The following is a 20257-nucleotide window of genomic DNA, read 5'->3' on the forward strand; positions in this document are numbered from 1 at the left end:
CCTACCTTGAACTCTTTCTCAATATTGGCCAGAACTGCCAGTTCATTGCTAAGTTCTAAAGCCGTCATGACTGGATCTTCACTAGACAATGACAGGTAAGCCGGACTTGCCAGGCCTTTATAGGCATTAATCCTAGATCTGGAGTGGCTAAACGAGTCATGCTTCTGTTTCTGGTTGCAGTCATTGCACTTGCAGAAATAATCATGAGGCCGTTCAATCCTAGCACCCTTCCGCAGGAGGGTATGCACAATTTCATATTCCTGGCAGTGGGCAGCCAGAATGATTGGAGTCACATCATGGGAGAACCGTGTCCCATCTTCATCATAGGCATAAAAATCATCTTGCTGGAGTTCAGACTGGCTAGGGCTGGTTGCTAACCTCTTGCCTTCAGCAAAAGCCGGATGACTGAGAATTGCTTCCACAATCCGAACATAACCTTTACTAATAGCTAGGAGCAAAGCATCCCCAACTCGAGAGAGGTTTTCTTTCTTGAGAAGAAGTTCTGTAATTTCCAGATGCTCATTGGCCACTGCCAACTGTAGGGCATTCTGGCCCATGTAATCCACACAGTTAACGTTGAGTGAGCGGCATTCTTCTAACATCTTCCGCACCACTGGGATGTTACCATATTCAGCTGCATCCAAAAAGCGTTCCTCCTCTATAGATAGGCTTGTTGAGCGATCACTAAACATGTATGCTGGTCCTCGATTAGCTAACCTTCTCCCCTTCTCACGGAGAACTGTCTGCCGCCGGTGAGCCAGTCTGTTGTCAGATCCCCGGCTGCAATAAAACAGAAAGATTGTAAACAAATCACATTAAGAGCATTTTAGTGTGCCAAATGACTTGCCATTCATCTAATACAATCCTCAAGTATATTAGATGTTGTCTCATCATCTCTAGACCTACTATATTATAAAATGAAGATGCATTTATTTGTTAATGGATTCCAAGAACTTCACGTCTAAGAAAGCCAAGCACTTTGCAGATTTTAACATTCCCATTTGGGGTGGAGACTAGCAATTGCCATAATTACTCTGTGCCATTCAGATAGAAACTAATGTACTATATAGATGGTATAGACTTAGGAAAGATGTCTATATCCATACCCTCTTATCCATATTCAGTCACAATGTGATGGAGAATATAAGACTACATTTTAAGAAGTAGAGACAATAGCAAATCCATTCAAGTTAACAAATATTTATTGAGTCCTTCTGATGCCAGGTCTAGGAACTATATTCGGTCCAAGAAGGCCAATAGTGAAAAAACAAATAGATGCTTTTTCCTGCCTCTACAAGTCTTATAGACCAAAGGGAGAGATGGGCAATCAGCATATTGCTTTGTTATCAGCTGCTTAATTATAATGATAAGCCTATAATGGGGCATCTATCCCAGATTCTGAGAGAAAATGACAAGCTGAAAATGGAAGGATAAGTAGAATTCAGGTGAGAGTGTACTTCAGGAGGGTGAGACAGGGGTTAGGTATAGGTAGAAAGTTTTCTCTAGCAGAGGTATCAGCTAGATGTTAGAGTACAGGTTTCATTAATATGGGCAATAAATGCTTGAACTCTGCTGTCCTAAAAATCACTGCAAACTGGAGAAAATTGTAATCAAGTTGTCAGGTAGGAAAAAACACTTCTGCGGTGCAGGCTGTGGTCAGAGCAGTGGCCAGCCTTCAACGTAGTCCTTCAATCTGTGATAAGAAGGGAAAGTGAGCTGGGTGCTATGGCTCACGCCTATAATCCCAGGACTTTGCAGGGCCAAGGTGGGCGAATCACTTGAGCCCAGGAGGTCAAGACTAGCTTGGACAACATGGCAAAACCCCATCTCTGCAAATAATAGAAAAATTAGTGGTGCATGGTGGCACATGCCTGTAGTCCCAGCTACTCAGGAGGCTGAGGCAGAGTATCAATTGAACCCAGAAGGTCAAGGCTGCAGAGAGCCATGACTATGCCTCTGCACTCCAGCCTGGGTGATAGAACAAGATCCTATATCAAAAAAAAAAAAAAAAAAAAAAAAAAAAAAAGGAAGGGGGGTGTGATTCTTCCTCTGATCAAAATGCTATAATGAAGATTTTTTCATTATTAATTCATAACTTCGTGTCTTAAGGTCTTTTGAGCGTCAAGGGATCTCATTACAATTAGAGGTTCAACTCTTACCAGTATCACTAACTGAACCCAAAGGCATGTTTTTGCAGAACTGGAACAGGGCCAGGTTATAGGGGAGGCTAAAGAGAAAGAAAAAGGTGTGATAAATGAGTATTCTTTCTTCTCTTTATGAATGTTCCAAGATTCATCCCTCTTTAAAAACAGTCACAAACTTCCCAGTATAAAGAGGACAATAAAAAGATCCAAGGGCCTCATAAGCTATCTTTCCCTCCAATATGTTCAGGTCTGGAGAATCTTAGTTGCTTTCCCTACTGGCCTTTATCAATCTTGATTCCACATCTCCAGACAGTGCTGTCTGTGGCAATGTGATGGACAGGAATAGAAAGGAAGATAGTAAAGTTTCAGCAACTCACAAACAGATTTTGCTTCTTGGAAGAGCTTGAAGAGTATACTGCCATATTGACAAATATTTTTCATAGATTTTCATTCAACAGTGATTCCTTTAACTATCCAAGTCCTATTCAAAATCAACCAAACTGATGTTTTTTTCAAAGAGACAACTTTGTAAGTTTCAAAAATGACATGAAGGGCCAATATCAAGTTATACAACCTAATAATAATTTCTAAAATGGGTCATTAGATAATACATATGCAACTTTTATTATAAGAGAATAGCATCTGTAACTATTTTGTCCCATAGCTATTACTTTGTTTTTAATTCCATTTTTAATTTTAGTAAAGTTATACATGTGCATATTTTAGTTTATTCTCTGTATGTCTTGATCTCCAGAGGTGATACATTTCAATTTAACTATTTTAGCTGGTTACTTTATAATTTTAAATGTTATAACCACATAGCTTTGGTTATATTGTTACTTCTTGATTTTTCAGGTTTGGCATTACCTATGGACTTCCCATTACACCATACCTTCACGTATCTCTCTCTCTCTAACACACACACACACACACACACACACACACACAGACCCCCTTCATGGTCCCTTATCTTTCCAGAATTGTTATATCATGACTTTTTTTTAGATAACTATTTACTGTTTAAAACATGACAATGCAAGTGCTAATCATGGCTAAGTGGTATACTATAGTGTCTTTTCAGGTACAGCTTCCCTATAACCTTAAACCTAATAGATAAAAATTCTCTTCATTTTCTCAGTGCTCTATATACATATGACTAATTCAATCAAACTCTCTTCTCCATCAATATAAGTCTTATTTTAATACATTCTACATATTATGTGGGTATTTTTTTTTCAATTTTGGAAAATCTGGACCAGTTGCTGTCTAGACTTGATGCATGTATGTTCTCTTTGAATCTTCCTTTGGTATCATTCCAAGGATTCTCTTCACTTTGCTTTTGTATTGGGGTCCTTGTTTTCTGTACCCCAGATCTTCTTTTATCTGAGCTGACTTCTTTGTTCTAGTATAGCACATCTTCCAACAGCTGTCTAATAAAGCATGCATAGGTGAATTTTTAAAGAACGTGTACATCTAAAACTGACTTTGTCCTACCTCTAAACTTAACTGATAGTTTGGCTGGGTAGAGAATTCAAGGTTGAGGATAATTTTGGAGGCCTTGCTCTAATAAATTATAGTTTTGTGGCTGCTATTGAGAAGCATGATGCAATTTTGATTCTGGATATTGTCTTTGTCTCTGGTGTCCTAAAATTACATGGTTGTTTATTGAAGGGAGTCTTCTTCTCCTCCACAGTGCTGCCCATTTAATCTGGAGTAAAAAGTGTCCTTTTCTAAGAAATAGTCTTGCCCTATTTATCTGATCATTTTGTTTTCTGCTTTCAATGTACCATTTCTGGAACTCCTTCTTTTTGATGTTGGACATCCTGTAATTGTCCTTTAATTTTCTTATCTTTTCTATTTCCAATTATTTATGTTCAATATTATTTATTATATTCTGGGAAATTTCTTCAACTTTAGATTATGAAAATTGCTATTATATTTTTAATTTTCAAAAACACCCTTTATTTTCAAATGTTACTTTTTATAAGACTTTTCTGCTTTTAAAGGCACAAACATTTTTTCTTCTGTCTCTGGGGATGTTAAAGATTGCACACATCACAATTTAGAGAGTTGCTTTTTTGTGTTTGTTTGCTTTGGTCTCTGTATTTCATAGTAGAATTTTTCCTCGTATAGCTAGTGATTCTTAGTAGATATTCTTTGCTTCTTTTTAAAGAAATATTCCTTATAATGTCTTTTCTAAGAGAGTATAATTTCCCCTTATAAAAACTAGAGTGAGCCTAATGTTGGTTTTGGCAAAAGGTGATGTCTGAGTTAGGGTGAGTTTCTAGAAGAATCACATTATTTCTGAGTTAACAAGATGGATGAGGTAGAAGAGACAGGAGATCATCAAGGTTTATTACATGAGGAAACATCCATCATCTTCCTACTGAAATTCTTAACCCTCTTCCCTTCTCTCTGTCACTTTTCTGGCTTCTACTAACTTCTTAAGGCTTTCACTTCCTCTCTCTTATCTTCTGTATTTATTGCTTTGCATAGTTTCTATTGTAGACAAGAGGAAGTTCAAAGATTAGGGGGAGAGACAGTATCTTCCAAACATGAAGAATGCTTTGAAAAAGAAAAACTGTAAATTTAAGGGAGAAACAAAATAGGATCAGGGATCTATAAAAGTAAGATGAAAGTACTGGGAGTGAGAACTTGCAAGATAAGTTCTCATGTAACTAAAAAAATGACACAAAACTGACACAAAATAGTAACATATCAAAACATCAAGAACAAGCTCCATTTTTTTTCATCCATTAAAATGGGAGAAATAATTATTCTGACCTATCTCAAAGGACTACTTTCAGAGGTAATTGAAATTATGAATGTGGAAAGCATTTTAGGTTGGATTTAAATTTTTTTACAGCCACATCCATAATAATAAGCACATATATGGCACTTTAAAATAGGAAGGACACTTGGACTTCATCATTTTTCAGCTGTTATGCAATAAGAAGACCCATGAAAAAAGGCAAGGACTGAGATGGTAATTGATATAAGTTGTTTTGTCTTTTCTCTTTTTTTTTGAGACAGGATCTCGTTCTGTTGCCTTACTAGAGCCGCAACCTCCCAGGCTCAATCAATCCTCCTTCCTCAGCCTCCTGTGTAGCTGGGACTAAAGGCACATGCTACCTCACCCAGTTAATTTTCGTATTTTTTTTTAGAGATGGGGTCTCGCCATATTGCCCAGGCTGGTATCAAACTCGTGGGCTCAAGTATCCTCCCACCTCAGCCTCCCAACATACTGGGATTACAGATATGAGCCACCACACCTGCCCTTTGTTTGTCTTTTTAAAGAAAGAAAAATAATAATTAGCAGCTTTACTTGTATCTCAATTTTTAATCTGGTTTACAAAATTTTATTTTTTCATCCAATACTAAGTTTACATTGAGCTAAATAGAATGTCTGAGTTGTGACATCTTTTATTCTAAAATTTTAAAATCACAATCTATGACTTTCCTGCCCATTTATTTGAAAAATGACAAGTTCTATCTTGGCAAGCCACTAACCCTAATGATGTATCTTATTTCCTTCTAAATTACTGTGGCTTTTGTACCTATAACTTCTTGAAGGAGCAGCAAAGATATTTCCGTAGAATTTTTTTTTTCAGTTTTAAAGCATCTTCTTAGTTGTTGTGACCACACATATTAATCATATGCAATGATATAACTTTTAGATACATTTTTATAAAAAGGCCTAGATTATCATAATCTGTTTAGCACTCTGTCAACTATATATGAGTCTGTGACAGAATTACAACTCGGTCATTCTGTATCTGAAAAGTCAGAATGTATCTGATACATTTTTGTTTGTTTTTGATTATTTTATGAATATTACAACAGCAGGCACAATGAATTTTTATTGTTTTAGGCATATTACAAATGCAGGCCCAATGGATTCAGCACCCCTTGCATGAGTAGTAAGACACAGTAAAAGCTGCTTGTATGTTGTTGACAGAACAAAACGCATGCTTTGCTGCTCTCCTTATCTTTCTTAACTGCAGCCTGGAGAAGCAATAAAAGATTCTACTTGTATTTTTATGTCACAAGTGGTGTTGCTTAATCCCTGCCTCTCCTATGCAAAAGCAAAATGTGTAAAACAACTTTTTAAGTAACAGGTATTTGAAAGCAATTCAGGAAAGATACTAGATGTTACTAGATTATATTACAAACCTCTCCGCAAATGGTTTTTATAAAACTATGTTGTAGAATTTTACATTAATAGCAAATGAAACCTAGCAAAATCATCTGTTAAAAAAAGGAACAACTCAGCCCATAGCTCCATAGCACTACTTCAACAAAAGACATTTTCATTTCAGCTAAGGGGCACACTTTTCAAATTCGGCTCTTCTATTTATGAAAATATTTATTAAGAAATTTTCTTCACCCATTTAGCCACATTTAGCATGGTTAAAAGATTAGTAACCTACATTTTCATGTCTGTATTTTTACAAGGTGTTTATCACAACATATAAATACTGGTTCTAAGAAAGAGTAATTAGCCACCACCCCTATGGCACTCAAATGTAGATTAGGTCATGAAAACCATGTTTTTACATACCTCATTTTCCTGATCTTTTTAGTACTTGTTGCCCCAGATAGTGAGAGATGGAATAATCCATCTCTATTGAAAATGCCAGCAAGGCAAATTAGCTTCTGAGTAGAGTGGATTGCATGCTAGAGTCCACAGCATGTGTAGTAATTCTCTCTACTTCCTGTTCAACTATGATACACTTTTATAACATGGAACTGCTTTTATACAAACTAAGCTCCATATTAAGTACTTAGCTTAACTTTGACTTTGTGCTTTAAAAATCCTTACAAATATTTTAAAGCACAATTCTATTACAGCAGAAGTTCTAAAATTGTAAATGGAATGTAACTATTCCAGGCAGTGTGGTCAGCCACAAGCGTAATGTGGATTCATCCTAGGAAAGTAGAAATAAAAGAAATTCCAGAATTTGCATTTTATTATATGCACAATTATCAATGGGAATAATTAGACTCAGATATTTAGAGATTAACATTATACACAACTAGCAAGTTTGCAAACCACTTTAGGGAGATGAATGAAAGAAGTCATTTGTTCTCATTTTACAACACTGACACTGTTTTTGCCCTGACTACTTAATCTCTGGGCACATACCCTATGCTCTTCCTCTGGGGCTGAGGAAGCAATAAACAATTAAAGTGGTTTTCCTTAGTCCTATGAGAGCAATGATGATTTTGCCTTATTCACACTGAATTCACCCCTCTTTGCAGAGGGACACATTGTAAACTCTCAGTACAAAACTGTGGAATACATTAATCCCTCCCGTTAAAGGAATAAAGTTTAGAGCTTGTTTGTTCCCTATTAACCTGACTGCAAACGACTACAATGTACAACCCTACACAGAAAAAAGGAACAAAATATAAAGGTTGAGCCACAGTGTGTTCTAGTGTAAATATAATATTTTATATTCATTTCAAATAAGTAGTGAGCTCAACAGGGGACAAAGGAAGTTGAAAGCCGTGTTTTTAATGGCATCCTTGTGACTTGTTCATGATCCAGAAGCAGAGATTTTCTTGACTTTAGAGGTGGAACTAGGGCCAGGTGCGGTGGCTCATGCCTGTAATCCCAGCACTCTGGGAGGCCTAGGTGGGTGGATCACCTGAGGTCAGGAGTTTGAGATCGGCCTGGCCAACATGGTGAAACCCTGTCTCTACTAAAAAATACAAAAATTAGCCAGGCATGGTGGTGGGGGCCTGTAATCCCAGCGACTTGGGAGGCTGAGGCGAGAGAATAGCTTGAATCCAGGAGGCAGAGGTTGCAGTGAGCCGAGATCACGCCACTGCACTCCAGCCTGGGCGACAGAGCAAGACTCAGTCTCAAAAAACAAAACAAAAAAAAAAGAAAAATAAAGGCAAAACTAATATTTTCTCACCCTGTTCTCTCTCCCTCTTGTTTAGAGGGTGAGAGAGTGAGCACCCATCTTCACAGTGAACTCCCAAATCCCTTGAACTTCCAGATAGTCTTCTAGATAGCAATTCTTCATTTTGATTCAATTAGTTTCAATTCTCCTCACGAACTCTTCTCATTTCTTCAAATACTAACTTTCTGTTTGATCAGTCACACTACATCACACCCTGCCTTAGTATTCTATGAATGAAATGGTAAGAGCCTGAGCTACTTGTCACTTTCAGTTGGGAGCCAGCAAAAGTGTGACTGAAAAATGTCAGGTGCATGTAACAAATTTTTGGTCATCATTTCATTTGTATCATCATGTCATTTGTATCATCAATTGACATCTTGTTTGTGTAAATTAGAACTCAAACTGTGTGAGAGAATGAAATTGTGAGTAAATAACGGAAGTTATAGGAACTTGCCTTTTTATAAAACAACATCTGACATGTCATTGTTCCCTTTTAGTTTCTCCTTGGTGGTTTAATTCATTGTTCCCTTTTAGTTTCTCCTTGGTGGTTTAATTTATTTCATGTGTCATGTCTTCCTACTTTGAAATGCTCTTTGGAAGAGTTTTGGGGCCAGACATTTATGGTGAGAATAATTAAGGACAAGTTGAGGGAAACTGAGAACTGAGTCCTTGGGGATCTGAACTTGAGAAAACTTTGGGGAACTTTGCAAAATATTTGGAAGAACAAAGTTTTAAGAACAAAATAGAGTACTCTTGGGAATATTAAAAAGTTTCTTTGTAATACCAGCAAACTATATCCAAATTATCTCATCAAAGAAGAGGTTTAAATTCTTTGCTTCTGTTATCAGTGACTGCCATCATCATGTGTATTACACAAGCACATTTTCCAATTCCTCTGCATAAGATAGATTCTGGGGAGGAAAAAACACACTTCAATTATAAGACAATCTAAAAAAATTTAATGAAGGAATTCTAGGAGTATGTGTGCAGAAGTTAGGGAAATCCAACATGGCACCATGAAGTGCCCACATCTAGGACAATGTAGGCTTAAGTCTGAAGGGGCATAATGAGGGAACAGTTACCAGAACAGGATAACCATAAGACAAGGGACACCTGACAGTGGCCCTGACCTTTTATGAAGGGTGACAGCCCACCATCAAGGAGAGAGCCAAGGGAACTGATACTCTGACCTCACTCTCCTGCCCTCTGATGTCCCACAAGTGCCTCTGATGGGCTGAACTCAGACTAGTGCTGGGGGACAAAGAAGCCCATTGATGCAGTCCACACAGGTCTGCATTGGTGCTATTCCACAGTCAGAGAACAGTACGCAAAACATGAAGACTAGGCCAGGACGACCAAGCCAACAACACCCAGCATATGCTCTAGATGCAATAATTTGACTTTGCCATAATTAACTCCTTGCTTGGGTGATGGGTGCACTAAAATCTCAGAAATCATCACTAAAGAACTTATCCATGTAAAACACAACCTGTTCCCAAAAAAAACTACTGAAATAATTTTTAAAAGATTTTAAACTACTAGAGAGAGAGAGAGAGGAAAAGAAATTACTGATGAAAACATATGCACCAAAAAAATGGTAATTGTATTTTTGATGATGGGTAACCACGGCATCATCAGTTCACGCCTTTCTGAGCTTATTTTTCCCTTCTTTAAGCTGTCAAGAAAGACACCCACATTCAAGTTCATGCAGTCCATTATCTTAAAAAATTAACTTGTAACTAAGATTCATCCATAGAAATTCTAAGTTGAAGTTCATATGAGGCTTAGGATGAACAACTCTGATGTGGAGGGGGAGAAGAAGGATAATCTGATGTCATAGAAACATTCAAAATGTGAAGAGCACAAGCTGAAGCTGCTGATTCCCAGAGATAATGGTGCTGAAGAAAGACTTTGAGAATAGGTCTGGAACATGCTCTAACTCTCCACAATGGGGGATAGCTCCAAATGCTCACAGTACAGGTTTCACTCTATATGTGACTGCTATGTGTAATAGAGTACATGGACAGGGAAATTGGCAGGACCATGCAGCATATAGCTTTCATTTATTGAAACCAAAATTGTGAAATGCTTTTCTTTGCTGATGTGATATGATTTCAGACATCATTATCAACCCTCACACCCACTACCACCACCGGGATCGTAACAGTTCATTCATTCATTCATTCATCAATTCAAATATTTACTGAACCTCAGCTTCCACATGTTCTAGGCACTGTGCTAGGCACATTGGGGGTACAGCCACAGAAAAATAGGGTATGGCAGAAAAAAAGAGAATAAGCAAAAGACTACAGGGTGATGAATGTTACCAAAAAGGAAGTAGTGTGGCATATAAATGATTAGCAAACAGTTTTCAACCCAATCTGAAGGTCAGGGAAAGCCTTCTGAGGACATGTCACTTAGCCTAAGAATGAAGGAGAGTTAGCTGAGAGGAGGGAAGAGGAGACTCAGCCCGCAGGCAGAGAAAATCACAGTTGTTTAAGTCAGCAGCCCAGAAAAAACCCTGAAACATGTTTATTATGGCTGGAACACATAAGAGTTCCCATCCCCAACACGATTTCTGGTTCCTGGCTCAATTTAACCAAAGGTCTAGCACTCAGGTTTAGAAGCTAAACATCCATTGATATTCACAGTTTAGCACTTAGCACTTCTACTGTAGGGCAGAAAGGTAAACATTAAGGTAATTCCTTAACAACAGGATTCCAATTTAGGAGATTCAAGCTTCAAAACTGGGAGACTGGATTGCTGCCCCAAAAGGTTTTGTTCTGAAGGGTTTGGAGCTTATATAATTCAAGATCTCAAGTTGAGAATAACTGTGGACAAATTGAGGGAAACTGAGAACTGAGTCCTTAGGGACCTAAACTTGAGAAAACTTTGGGGGAACCTTGCAAAATATTTGGAAGAACAAAGCTTTAAAGAAAGACATGCTGAGTTGGGAATCCTTACTCTGTCAGTTACTACCTGCGTCATGCCTCTGAGCCTCGGATTCCTTAACTGTAAAAATGGAAAGGGAACAGCATCAAGGATAGCAGTTACCTGTTAGGGTTACTATGAAATTGGTGATTTGTGGAATTCTGCTTCAGGTAATTCAATGCCTCATCTGTCATGGACTTTAAATCCTTCTTAATCATAGTTATTCAAGACTTTCCAGTTAGAAGATGTGCTGCTTAATAAAGGAGATAGAAACTAAGAAATCATTAAATGGCTTCTCTTCCTTTAATGCCAGCTGTTACATCTGCACCATGTGTCCAAAGAACACAGTTTGACCTCGTTTGTTTTTGTTTGTTTGTTTGTTTTTTCCCTTGCTGTGATGTCAATATGGCCAAATGGGCATTATGTTTTTAATCTTCAGAATACTCTGTGCTTTGTTTTGCTGCCACTGTTCTTAAAGTGTATTCTATTCTTATACCTTCATCTGTGACTATATATTTCCCTTTCCCTTCTTACCTATATTCTTTACACCTGAACTTATCATTGAATTCCAGTGCCAAGCACAGAGCCAGACACAAAATGTTTTATGCATCTACAAATGAATAAAAAAGCAACAACAGAAAGAAGAATATGAAAAGAAAAATGAATGGAGAGCACCCTAGTTTGTCACAGTTTTAGGAGTTTCTCAAACTATTTTACTCCATTTCAAGAAACTTTTTAAAAATTAGAATTTCACAGTATTTTAAACTAATTTTTACTTGTCATAAAGTGAAATGTACTTATCCACCCTAAGTAAAAATGAAATATAGCAATTTGATGGAGTTTGATTTTGAGTATACTAATCATGTCAAGTAAATTATAAGTTTACTATATATTTACCCCTGTTTCTCTAGCTTTATCAATAAAAATATTATATAAACTTGTAGGTACACATATATTAAATTAATTTCACTAAGGCTAGGAGGATGGAAATTGATATTTATTAAAAGTTTTTACTATGACCAAATAACTTTATAGGTGTTATTTTATTTAATTTTCACGGCATTTGGTGAGGTTGGCTTTGTTATTTCACTACATGAAGAAATGTTTGGAGATCACTCCTGAACAGGCATGGCATATATAAGGAAAAATGTTTGGGGGCTTTTGTTTTCTGAATTTATTTTAAAATGCAGCTGGGAAAAAAAAAAAAAGCAGAGTTTCAATATCCCCTCCCCAAAAACTGTGAAAATTTGTGGATTTCAACAATACCTAGGATTAGTTATGAACTGATTGATACATAGAAACTTCCCTCTTAAGTTCATGCTAGCAATGCATGGTAAGGCAAGACTGTAAACCTAGGTTTGCAGATGTCCTATTTCATTTCTTAAATCTTATTTTTTATTATTGTGATGCACACATGCTGAAAAGAACTACAATTTTAAGATTAATAACAAAATTAACACCATTTTCCTACCCATCCCCACTTAAGAATGTGATCAGTGATCATTTTAAAGACCTCTGTGTGCCTATTTAAATTACTATCTTCCCCTGAACCCCAACCACCAACCATTATCTGGTTTTTATGTTAAGCACTCTCATATTTTTTATAGCTTTTCCATCTTTGCATGCCCTAAACAATACAAATTAGCTCAAAAAAAGTAAGTACTTAGCACAAACTTGGTAGAATAAGGAAGGGAAATACTGCCACTGCTATACTCTTAGAGGAAGGCTCCTAACATGAGATAAGCAGAGCAGAACCTGTGGTTCATTATCTGGCTCCAACTTCCCTGAGAGTTTGCAAGAGCCCCTGTAGGTTGGTCAGGGGGTGACCATGAATTTCATCCTGGGAACACAGGGTTCCTCAGAGCTGCAGCAGCTGGCCGAGTAGCCAGCAGGGCATCTGGCCATGCATCTGCTGCTGTCTACTCTCTTCTCTGCTATAAAAGAGCAGGTCAGAACACATTACCTCAGAGGCGAGAGAGGGCTGACCCTCACTGAACTCTTCCACATTGCCTTTAGGAGTAAGGCTGTCAATCAAGGTTTTTTTGCCATGTTTCCCCTTTTGCCCACATTTTTTTAAAACCAATTTTACAAAAGCAAAACACTGAACTACGCTGAAAGCTACATAATATGAACAGCCAGTAGCTGGAAAGCTACCCATGATGTTGAACCAGAATGGAATTTGTCTATATCCATTTGCAGCTGTATTCAGCTTTCAGGGATGTGATCAATGTGCCTCTACTTACAATAGTATGTTCAAGCTATAAAAGTTATATGACTTCCCTAAAGGAAGGTGAAAAGGAAAACAAATTCAGTGAAACTAGTGAAGCCATTGCTTTGGTATACCATGAAGCAAATCTAGTTGACTAAAGCCTTGGTGTTTTGGTATAACATGAAAGAAAAGTTCTATTTTCCACGGACAAATTATTCTTATCTTACCCTTTTTCTCTTATGGTAAGAATGCTTGTTTTCAGTCTTTACAGATATAACTCAAACCATTTTTACTAATTGTATTTTTATTCCTATGCTAGTAAATTTAAATTTGAGAACTCTGCCGAAGGCTCATGTTTCCTCTATGTATCCTACTCGGTGATTCTTTATTACTGCCATTAGTCACTGACTGAATGCTAGTTATTTAAGTGTTTGCATTCATGGAATACATTTCTGCATTACTTCCACTTTACCCACCAAAGTAATAATGATAGAACCACAAATTGTAAGTTCCATAAGGGTATTTAAAATTGTTTCAACCTTATCACTTTTCAAGTAACTGCTTTAAGTTTTTCTAGAGGAGGGAATATATAAAAATCATTAATTATATTGTTAATTTCTACCTGAAGAAACCAAGATACAAACTAACTTGCCCAATGTTAAACAGCTACTTAGAACCCTGAGCTGTTAGATCATTTTTATTCCAAAATGCTATTACCTAAAAACAAATGTTATTGAAAGGAAATTAGTTTCTGGTCCTGTTAAGGAGAATTTTCTTATGATGAAGATCCAGTTCAATAAACAACATATTGTTCTCTAGATATTCCCATAGCTGGTGTTAAATTTGTTCCCATTTATACTGTGGCCAATGAAAGCAGAAGAATTGGCCTAGATTAAAAAGTTGTTTGAGTCAATAATCCTCAGATCTTAGCTGGAGCTCAGAGTTGTGATATACTGGTATATCTGCTCATGAGATGTTATTGTGGAACTTAATCAATAGAATCAGCCAGATTTTTGCCACCATTTCTGTTGAAAGAAAAGCATCATTTGCCCTCTTTGGTCTTCTGTTTCCTCGCTTTTAAAGTAATCTCTCTTCTGCACAGCAAAGGATACAATCAATAAAGTAAAGAGACAACCCACAGAATCAAAGAAAATATTTGCAAACTGCCCCTCTGACAAGGGATTAATAACCAGAATATATAAAGTGCTCAAACAACCATATAGGAAAAAAATTAATAATCTAATCAAAAAATAGGCATAATATTTGAATAGACATTTCTCAAAAGAAGACATACAAATTGCAAATAGAAATATGAAAAGATGCTTAACATCATTGATCATCAGAGAAATGCCAATCAATACTACAATGAGATGTCATCTCACCCAAGTTAAAATGAATTATATCCAAAAGACAGGCAATAACAAATGCTGGTGAGGATGTGAAGAAAAGGAAACCCTTGTACAGTGTTGGTGGGAATGTAAATTGGTACTATGAAGAATAGTTTGGAGGTTCCTCAAAAAACTGAAAATTGAGCTGCCATATGATCCAGCAATCCCACTGCTGGGTATATACACAAAAGAAAGGAAATCAGTATATCAAAGAGATAGCTGCACTCCCATGTTTGTTGCAGCACTGCTTACAATAGCTAAGATTTGGAAGCAACCTAAGTGTCCATCAACAAATGAATGGATGAAGAAAATGTGGTACTTATACACAATGGAGGACTAGTTAGCCATAAAAAAGAATGAGATCCAGTCATTTGCAACAACAGGATGGAAGTGGAGATGATTATGTTAAGTGAAATAAGCCAGGTACGGAAAGACAAGCTTTGCATGTTCTCACTCATCTGTGGGAGCTAAAAATTAAAACAATTGAATTCATGGACACAGAGAGTAGAAGAATGGTTACCAGAGGCTGGGAAGGGTACTGAAGGTTTGGGAGGAGTTGGGGATGGTTAAGGATACAAAAAAGAAGAAAGAATGAGTAAGACCTACTATTTGATAGCACAATAGGTTAACCATAGTCAATAATGACTTAATTGTGTATTTAAAAATAATGTGAAGAATGTAATTGAATTGTTTGTAACTCAAAGGATAAATGCTTGAGGGGATGGATACCCCATTTTCCATGATGTGCTTATTTCACAATGCATGTCTGTATCAAAACATCTCCTGTACCCCATAAATATATACACCTACTATGTACCCACAAAAATTTTTTAAAATAATTTTAAAAAATCAAATAAGATAAATAAAGCAACCTCTAAGGACCCTTCCAGTTAATACAACATTTAATTCTATTTCTCTGGTTTAACTAAGTGGAATATTTACCTTCATTTTCCACCGCTTTGAGGACACAGACTAAGCTAAATAACCTAGTCAGGTGAGAACTTGGTGAAAACATGCAACAAAATGATGTTCTCTCCAATATCTGCTTCACCCATCTTGATCCTTATGTCAGCTAGTGGCACCCCAATTTTCTAGTTACTCAGAAAAAAAAAATCATGGTGGTGTCCTGGGCTTCTTTCTTTCATACTCCAAAACCATTTAATCAGGAAATCCTGCTTATTTTTCAGAATTCTGAGCTGTATCTCAAAATGTATCCAGAATCTGAACACCTCTTGCTACCACCCCGGTCCAGGCATCTAGATACTAGATCTAGATTCGATGACCTGAAAGGCCTGGCACAATCTGATCTTTACTGAGTGAGGGGGTCAGAGAGTTAAGAGAATCAGTACAATCTCACCTGTACTAATTCTCTTAACTCTCTGACTCCCTCACTCAGTCTCTCTGCTCCAGCCACACTGATCTGCTTGTTCTTCCTCTACGTACCAAGCTTGCTTGTGCTTTTGCACTTTTCTCTACCCTCTGCCTGGAAGCTCTTATCCTGATACCTGAGCACACACTCTCAATTCATTCAGGTATTTCTTTACTTAGAAGTCACTGATATGGTTTGGATTTGTGTCCCTGCCCAAATCTCATGTTGAATTGTAATCCCCAGTGTTGAAGAAGGGGCCTGGTGGGAGGTGATTAGATCATGGGGGTGGATTTTCCCTTTTCCATTCTCGTGACAGTGAGAGAGTTCTCATGAGATCTGGTTGTTTATAAGTGTGTCTCACCTCCCGCTTCACCCTCTTCCTCCTTCTCTGGCTATGTAAGAAGTGCCTGCTTCCCCTTCGCCTTCCACCATGATTGTAAGTTTCCTGAGGCCTCCTCAGCTATGTTCCCTGTACAGCCTGCAGAACCTCTTTTCTTTATAAATTACTGAGTTTCAGGTAGTTCTTTAGAGCAATGTGAGAACAAACTAATATAGAAAATCGGTAACAGAGAAGTACAGCATTGCTTTAAAGATACCTAAAAATGTAAAAGCAACTTTGGAACCAGGCAATGGACAGAGGTTGGAACAGTTTGGAGGGCTCAGAAGAAGACAGGAAGATAAGGAAAGGTTTAGAGCTTCCTAGAGAGTTGTTAAATTGTTTTGGAGGGCTCAGAAGAAGACAGGAAGATGAGGAAAGATTTGGAACCTCCTAGAGACTTGTTAAATTGTTGTGACCAAAATGCTGATAGTGATATGGACAATGAAGTCCAGGCTAAAGTGGTCTCAGATGGAGATGGGAACTTATTGAGAACTGGAGTAAAGGTCACTTTTGCTATGCGTTTGCAAAGAGGTTGGAGTCACTGTGCCCTTGCCTTAGGGGACTGTGGAACTTTGACCTTCAGAGTGATGGATTTAGGGTATCTAATGGAAGAAATTTCTAAGCAGCAAAGCATTCAAGATGTAGCCTGGCAGCTTCTAATAGCATTTGCTCATATGCATGAGCAAAGGAATGATCTGAAACTGGAACTTATATTTAAAAGGGAGGCAGAGCATAAAACTTTGGAAAATTTGCAGCCTGACCCTGTGTAGAAAAGAAAAACCCATTTTTCAGGAGAGGAATTAAAGCTGGCTGCAGAAATTTGCATAAGTAAAGAGGAGCCAAATGTTAATAGCCAAGACAATGGGGAAAATGCTTCAAAGGCATTTCAGAGACCTTTGTGACAGCCCCTTCTATCGCAAGCCTGGAGGACTAGGAGGGAAGAATGGTTTCGTAGGCCAGGCCCAGGGCCCAGCTTCCTTGTGCAACCTCAGGACACTGCTCCCTGTTTCCCAGCCACTCCAGCTCCAGCTGCGGCTGAAAGGGTCCCAGATATGTCATAGGATGCTGCTCCAGAGGGTGCAAACCATAAGCCTTGGTGGCTTCCATGTCATGATAAGCCTGCAGGTGCACAGAGGCAAGAGTTGAGGCTTGGAAGCCTTTGTCTAGATTTCAGAGGATGTATGGAAACTATTCCATGTCCAGGCAGAAGTCTACTGCAGGGGCTGCGCCCTCATGAGGAACCTCTACTAGGACAGTGCTAAGGGGAAATGTGAGGTTGGAGCCCCCACACTAAGTCCCCACTGCAGCACTGCCTAGTGGAGCTGTGAGAAGACAGCCACTATCCTCCAGACCCCAGAATGGTAGATCCATTGACAGTTTGCACTGTGAACCTGGAAAAGCCACAGGCACTCAACACCAGCCCTTGAGAGCAGCCATGGGAACTGAACTTTGCTGAGCCATAGGGGCAAAGCTGCCCAGGGCCTTGGGAGCTCACCCCATGCATCAGTATGGTCTAATTGTAAGACATGGAGTTAAATGAGATTATTTTGGATCTTTAAGGTTTAATAACTGCCCCGCTGGGTTTCAGACTTGTACAGGGCCTGTAACTCCTCCCTTTGGCTGATTTCTCCGCTTTGGAACAGATGTATTTACCCAATGCCTGTACCCCTGTCACATCTTGGAAGTAAGTAACTTTTTGTTTACTTTACAGGCTCATAGGCTGAAGGGACTTGCCTTATCTCAGATGAGACTTTGAACTGTGGACTTTTGAGTTAATGCTGAAATTAGTTAAGACTTGGGGGACTATTAAGAAGGGATGACTGTGTTTTGCAATGTGAGAAGGACATGAGATTTGGGAGGGGCTAGGGGCAGAATAATATGGTTTGGATTTGTGTCTTCACTCAAATCTCATGTTGAATTATAATGCCCAGTGTTGAAGAAAGGGCCTGGTAGGAGGTGATCAAATATGGGTATGGATATTCCCCTTACTATTCTCATGATAGTGAGTGAGTTCTCACAAGATCTGTTGTTTAAAAATGTATATCACCTCCCCCTTCACTCTCTTCCTCCTTCTCTGGTCATGTAAGATGTGCCTGCTTCGCCTTGCCTTCCACCATGATTGTAAGTTTCCTGAGGCCTCCCCAGCCATGCCTCCTGTACAGCCTGCAGAACTGTGAGTCAATTAAACCTCTTTTCTTTATAAATTACCCAGTCTTAGGTAGTTCTTTACAGCAATGTGAGAACAGACTAACACAGTCACCTTCTCACTAAGGCCTTCCCTGGTTATTATTTAAAAGTAAAATCTCAACCTCTAACATTCCAGGTCTACATTCCCTTCTTTATTTTCTTCATCTTATCACTAACATCTGTACATTTTACTTATTTATCTTGTTTATTGTTTGTCTCTTTCATAAGAATGTAGGTTCTATGAAAGCATTTATTTTCCCCCAAAATATTCCCAGTGCATAAAACAGGGCCTGCACCTGTTAGGTTCTCAGCACATATCTGTTGAATGCATGAAAGCATGCATAGAAATAACCTATGTATCTATGTCTGCAAGGAAATGTTAGGCATAGCTTCAGTGCCAGCATTACAATAGAATTATTTGAGAAAATCCATAAAATTTGTAAAGCTCTATCAGACTAAGCAGAAACAAAAATGATAGAGAACACAAATAGCCAATACCAAGAATGAGAGAGATGATACCATCACAGAGTCTAGAGATGTCAGGATTATAGTATATTGTGGACTAATTTATGCCTATACATTTGACAGCTTGAATGGGCAAAGGACTTTTAGATATGACACCAAAATTATGATCCCATGAATTTAAAAATTTGGCAAATTGGGCATCATCAAAACAAAGAACCCTTACTCTTCATGCTCTGATCTACCAAGGCACTTTTTTAGTATTCTTCAGATTTAAGGTCAACTGAGTCTTTCTGGCAGTGGTTTTAGACCAACCTGTGGCTGTTCACTAGCTGTCTTTACTTGTCCCAAAACAGGTCAGAGTGAAAGCAAGGAGCAGGAGGATGAGAGATCTGCATTAGGATTTAACAGAGTTTTTTCTTTTACTGGTCAGAGTTATTTTGAAATTGGTGATTCTCTCTGTCTTCAAGTTATGCCATGGGCATGACACCTGTGAAGTTTTACTTCTCCTTTCTTAGTCTATATCATTTCTAAGATATATGAGAAAATGGAACTGAACAGTTGCCATTGTCTTCAACTATCTGTAATTTTCTCTTTCTTATAAAACATTTTAAATCAATAATAGCAGAAATAAAATATAGCTTACACTAAACTTTGTAGACTAAATCTTGGAAGAAACCAATTTCAAACTTCACTGGAGAGTAAAAAAGCAAGAATTCCACATTTTCTCTTAGTTTAGACAGGAGTTCATTTCACAGATACTTATTGTTAGCTGAAATTGAATACAGCAAATTGAAAAAGACTAAACCATTTCAGTGGTTCTACATTTGAGATAAAATATATCCAATCTCTACTCAAATACTTTGCTTCACTTACAGTGATCATTTAAGGCATGTACATACAAGTAGGAAACAAGGTTGTTTTAAAATTTTTCTATTATTGCAAAAAATGATTCAGAATGGAGATGGTGATTCATGTGAAATTTTCTGCTCTTTTCCCTGCCTACATTTTAGTAAAACATATTGTCCCCTGTTATTCCTCTCACCCTGATTCTTCTGTGGTTTTAAAATTATAATGGCTGTTAATTTAGGAGGCATTCCTCTGAGAGGAATAGCCATTGTCTTTGTCAAAGTCAACACAGGATTACCCATACATACTCAGCTGCCTACATCCCATTGTTTAGTCCACATTCCTCCAATGTAAAAGTAGCCTCTCATTCATTTTACTTTTTGTATTCACAACAGCCTTCCATTTTCAAATTTGGGATTATAGGTTG

At 37.8% G+C, this 20257-nt stretch overlaps 1 protein-coding gene across 4 annotated transcripts in view; it reads right to left on the reverse strand.

Moving 5' to 3' along the window:
- The window catches only part of TRPC6 (transient receptor potential cation channel subfamily C member 6), a 137818-nt gene that overhangs the window by 58361 nt on the left and 59200 nt on the right, over positions 1-20257 (reverse strand). For all 4 annotated transcript variants that reach the window (XR_010147654.1, XM_016921852.4, XM_016921853.4 and 1 more), the window contains exon 2: positions 6-780. Coding sequence is in view for 3 of the 4 variants with exons in the window: in XM_016921852.4 (XP_016777341.4) it covers positions 6-780 (775 nt within the window). In the remaining variant the exon portion in view is untranslated. The remainder of the gene's footprint in view (positions 1-5; positions 781-20257) is intronic.

The sequence above is a fragment of the Pan troglodytes genome, chromosome 9 (assembly GCF_028858775.2).
Source record: "Pan troglodytes isolate AG18354 chromosome 9, NHGRI_mPanTro3-v2.0_pri, whole genome shotgun sequence".
In the NCBI taxonomy this organism is placed as follows: Eukaryota; Metazoa; Chordata; class Mammalia; order Primates; family Hominidae; genus Pan; species Pan troglodytes.